Source organism: Sardina pilchardus, chromosome 11 (assembly GCF_963854185.1).
Source record: "Sardina pilchardus chromosome 11, fSarPil1.1, whole genome shotgun sequence".
Taxonomy (NCBI): domain Eukaryota; kingdom Metazoa; phylum Chordata; class Actinopteri; order Clupeiformes; family Clupeidae; genus Sardina; species Sardina pilchardus.
Window position 1 is genome coordinate 16,562,111 of NC_085004.1, and position 5,000 is coordinate 16,567,110.

Here is a 5,000-nt window from a genome sequence, read left to right on the forward strand (position 1 = left end):
GATGGAGGAAAACAGAGAGGCACCATGGAGTGGTGTGTGTGTGTGTGTGTGTGTGTGTGTGTGTGTGTGTGTGTGTGTGTGTGTGTGTCAATTTGTATACTGTATGTGTGTGTGTGTGTGTGTGTGTGTGTGTGTGTGTGTGTGTGTGTGTGTGTGGATGTGCAAGTGTGTGTGTTGGTGTAGCTGTAATGGTGATTTTGCTAGTGTAAGTTTGTAGTGTAAGGAATGGCTAACAACAGTGGTCAAACCCCCTTTAAGACAATATCGCACCATTAGAAAATGTATCTACGTATACCATAACCAGCCTTATCTCCCTCAACAATGGAATTCTCTTCTCTGATTGGCTGATGGGGTGGCCATTAACTTCGTATAACCTGCTACCTTTGAAGTAGTTCCCGTATCACACTTGAAGATTGATTCGCCAAACTCGTTGCGAAGTTTAAATGAACTGTCACGTTGCATCCAAGCTGAAATACAGACGTGCAGAACCATAGTAACATTGTAGCATACGACGGAGGTGGATTGTAGCTAGTTGGATGCCATGTAGGCTACAAAAGTAGCGATCTTTCAAAGTGAAAGTTAATCAGAATCCTGGGATATGCCCGCTTGACAACCGGAGATATAGAACTAACGACTGGCTTTTGGCCGTAGCAACCAGCCATTTAGAACTAACGACTGGCTTTTGGCCATAGCAACCATCCATTTAGAACTAGTAACGGCAGTTTTGTCCTGCAAGTAGAAGTTGATATGTGGCGGAAAGTAGTCCCACAGTCAAGACAGTTTTAGCGATGTTAACGGACGCAACGGTGGAATAAAACTATGTTCTAACTATACAGGTTATGAATACAAACGGGAGATAAGCGGGATAACGGCCTTCGAGGTCGACCGGTTCGATGGAAATAATGGCACGGCTTCGCACGTCGCCGGAGTTCTAGACCTCCACCTAGCCATTATTTCCATCGAACCGGTCACCTCGTCGGCCGTTATCCCTTACATATAGCCTCACAGAGCACGGAGATACTGTACTGTAGCTGTGGGACCTGCTTGCTGATATGGACCAGCCTGGCCTGTGAGGGCATGCTGTCTCCTGATGGCCCTCACAGCGTGTATCGTCTCCTCCTCCTCCTTATCTCTCTCTCTCTCTCTCTCTCTCTCTCTCTCTCTCTCTCTCTCTCTCTCTCTCTCTCTCTCTCTCTCTCTCTTATGTTGTTTTATGAAGGAGGGATGTATTTTGTGGGTCTAACCGGATGTTGGCTGATCCAATAAATGGGTGTTAAACCTCTTTCTCGTTTTCTCCATCTCTCTCTCTCTCCCTCTCTGTCTCTCTCTCTTTCTCTCTCGTGGGTCCTCCAGGGGGCGTCCTCTAGCCTGGTGGTCAAGTTCGCTGACACGGATAAGGAGCGGACCCTGCGCCGGATGCACCAGATGGCGGGCCAGCTCGGGATCTTCAGCCCCATGACCATCCAGTTTGGAGCCTACGGTGCTTACACTCACGCTGTAAGTCCCAGCTCTGTAAGTACCGACTCCCGACCGCCGAGCAGACCTGCACGCGCACACACACACACACACACACACACACACACACACACACACACACACACACACACTCACAAACACACTCACATACACAAACACACACTCACACACACACACACACTCACAAACACACTCACATACACAAACACACACTCACGCACACACACACACACACACTCAAATACACACACACACACACACACACACACTCAAACACACACACACATACACACACACACACAGTCACAAACACACACACACATACACTTTTTCTCTCTCTCACACACACACACACAAACAAACAAACAAACACACACACACACACACACTCTCTCTCAGGGGTACAGAGAGAAGAAAGTTATTGGGAGCGGGTAGAGAATGCTGAAGGATTAAGGAAGGGAACATGTGGGAGGTATAAGAGTCAGACAGAAAGAGAGACGAGAGGAAATCTCCTATTTGTTTCCAGAAATGCGTCAGCAGAATAATTGAAGGCTGATACAGTTCACATGGATTAAATTGAATTGAGCTGAACTGGAAGAACTAAGAACCAATTTGACACAGAGATGAGGAGGACAGAGTATACCCTATACAGTATAGCAGGCTGAAAACGGTGGAGGGGAACTATTCTGTTGCTCTCCTGTTCTCTGTGCTGCACTGAGCTGTGTGTGTGTGTGTGTGTGTGTGTGTGTGTGTGTGTGTGTGTGTCTGCGTATACGTGCATGTGTGTGTCTGTGTGTGTGTGTGTGTGTGTGTGTGTGTGTGTGTGTGTCTGCGTATATGTGCATGTTTGTGTCTGTGTGTGTGTGTTTGTGTCTGTGTGTGTGTCTGTGTGTGTGTGTGTGTGTGTGTGTGTGTGTGTGTGTGTGTGTGTGTGTGTATTGTGTTGTTGTGCGGTGCTGTGCTGTGTTTGCATTGGTGTTGTGTTAGTTGCTCAGGGCATTCAGAGTCCTGTGTCTTTAACAGTGTGCCAGAGCCACACAAACACTCCTGTGCAAAAACAAACAAGACTGAGCCCTGCAGATGTTTCACCCACACTGTTACTCCTCTCCCCTATCTCCCCCTCCTCCTTTCTCTCCTCTCTCTTCTATCACTTCTCTCTTTTTTCTCCCCTCTTCCTCCTCTATCCATACTCCTCCTCACTTCCGTCTTCTCTCACTCTTCACAATATCCCTATCTGTTCTTCCCTCTCTCACTCTCCCTTTCTCTCTCTCACCTCCTTGTGTCTCTTCTACTCTGCTTCTCCCTTTTCAATGTCCATCTCTCCTTCATTACTTCATCACTTCATTCTTAATCTCTCCTTCTACTTATCTCCATGTTTTATCCTTCTTTCTCTCTCTCTCTCTCTCTATCCCGTCTCTATCCTTTCCATCTCTTCTTTCTTCTCACCCCTTCCTCTCTCCTCTCCCTCCATCACTCCATGCTCACCCCTCTGCTCTCTCCCTCACTCTCTCCTCTCCCTCCCTCTCTCTCCTTTCTTCTCACCCCTCCTCTCTCCCTTCTTCTCACCCCTCCTCCCTCCCTCCCTCTCTCTCTCCTTTCTTCTCACCCCTCTGCTCTCTCCCTCCCTCTCTCCTCTCCCTCCCTCTCTCCTCTCCCTCCCTCTCTCACCCCTCCTCCCTCCCTCCCTCCTCCCTCTCCCTCCCTCTCTCCTCTTGTCCCCCACAGCAGATGATCCAGCAGCAGGCGGCCCTCATGGCTGCGTCCCAGGGTTCCTACCTGAGCCCCATGGCGGCCATCGCCGCTGCGCAGATGCAGCAAATGGCAGCTTTTAATGTCAACGGCCTGGTGGCAACGCCCATGACTCCCTCCTCAGGTGGGTGTGTGTGTATGTACATTATATTCTCTCTCACACGCTTACAGTACATTACACACACACACATGCGCACACACACACACACACACACACACACACAACACACACACACACACACACACACACACACACACACACACACACACACACACATACAGAGACACCCACACATACAGAGACACCCACACACACACACACACACACACACACTCACCAACACCACCTACACACACACACACACACACACACACACACACACACACTCACCAACACCCTCACATACACACACACACACACACACACACACACACACACACACACAATCTCATCCTCCCTCCTGCTCCTGAAAGTGCTTCCTTCTGTACCCAGGAGCCATTTAGCACTGCCAGAGCAACCTGTGATGACAGCCCCACCGTGGTGTCTCACCAGTCACCCACAATCACACTGCACAGCTAGGAAACCTTCCCCCTTAAGTCAACATGGGCTGTCTCCTGTCTCTGGGGGGAGCTGAGAAGCGCACACACACACAGTGGATGTTTGCTTGAACACTTGTCTTCTCTGTCTAGGCCTCATTATTTGTCTCAGACTTCTGGGGGGATTTTTTTACTGTAAAACCTCAATAAAATCTCCAATAAACAGTAAAGCACAGTGAGGGAGAGTAGCATGGGTGGGTGGGTGGGTGTTGAGGCTTTGTGTTGTAGAACAAGACATTTGTAATATTTGTCTGCTTTTATTGAGACTGCATTGTTGTTCAGGCTCTCCTGACAGAATTGTATCATTTTCAGTTTCCCTTCAGGATGTATTGAAATGAAAATAATAAAGTCCCTAGACATGACTGGAGTAACATGGTAAAAGCTGGCAAATGCAGAAGGCTTTTAATGTTGTCTCCGGAAACACTCCAATGTCCTCAGATAAAACTTTCTCTATGAAGGACTTTATGTGACTATGAGCTTTACAGTATTTTTTTTTATTACTTTGCCAGTTAGGTTAAGGACATAAAAAACTTCCCTTCAAAAGAATTGTTGAGCTGAGTGCTGCCTAGCAACTGACTTTTTTCAACAAAATATGGTTTCGTCTTTTGAACAACTGTTGCATTGACCTTGGAGATTTTCTTCCCATAACTGGGCCACATTCATCAAATATGAGAATGGAGTTGGATTGTTGACAGTTGGACAGGATCCAGAAGTTTCCATTTCGGCAACTTAATTTTACCCTTCACGGGGGAGCCGTGGTGCAATTAACTGCAGTGTCCGTACCACATTTGGGTCCAAGTGCCCACCGGGACTCGGGATCGAATCAGACCTGCGGTCATTTCAGGATTCCATCCTATCTCTCTCCCCCGCTCGCTTCCTCTTCCATCTAAAATAAAGTCGGAAGACAAAAAAAAAAAATCCTTCATCGTTTTAGCTTCTTTTGTAGAATATACGAGTTGTTTGCTCCAACATATATCATCTTGCACTGAATTTGATAAGCAATACACAAGCTGGTGGTTGCGTTAGTCTAGCTGGTGTTCACTAGGAGTTGTTTCTTAGCAGCTTGTGTTCCTGTAATGCTATTTGCTGTCGGAGTGTATTTAGGTCTGTTTTATTGGCGTAGGATGCCATGGTCAGTTGTCTTTGGAGATCAGGGGCCGTGGTTAGGTGAAGAGTGG

At 47.6% G+C, this 5,000-nt stretch overlaps 1 protein-coding gene across 1 annotated transcript in view; it reads left to right on the forward strand.

Moving 5' to 3' along the window:
- celf6 (CUGBP Elav-like family member 6) overlaps window positions 1-5,000 on the forward strand; it is a 165,018-nt gene that overhangs the window by 138,941 nt on the left and 21,077 nt on the right. Inside the window, exons 6-7 of the mRNA XM_062548642.1 lie at window positions 1,354-1,497; window positions 3,205-3,349. Of these exons, the coding sequence (XP_062404626.1) occupies window positions 1,354-1,497; window positions 3,205-3,349 (289 nt within the window). The remainder of the gene's footprint in view (window positions 1-1,353; window positions 1,498-3,204; window positions 3,350-5,000) is intronic.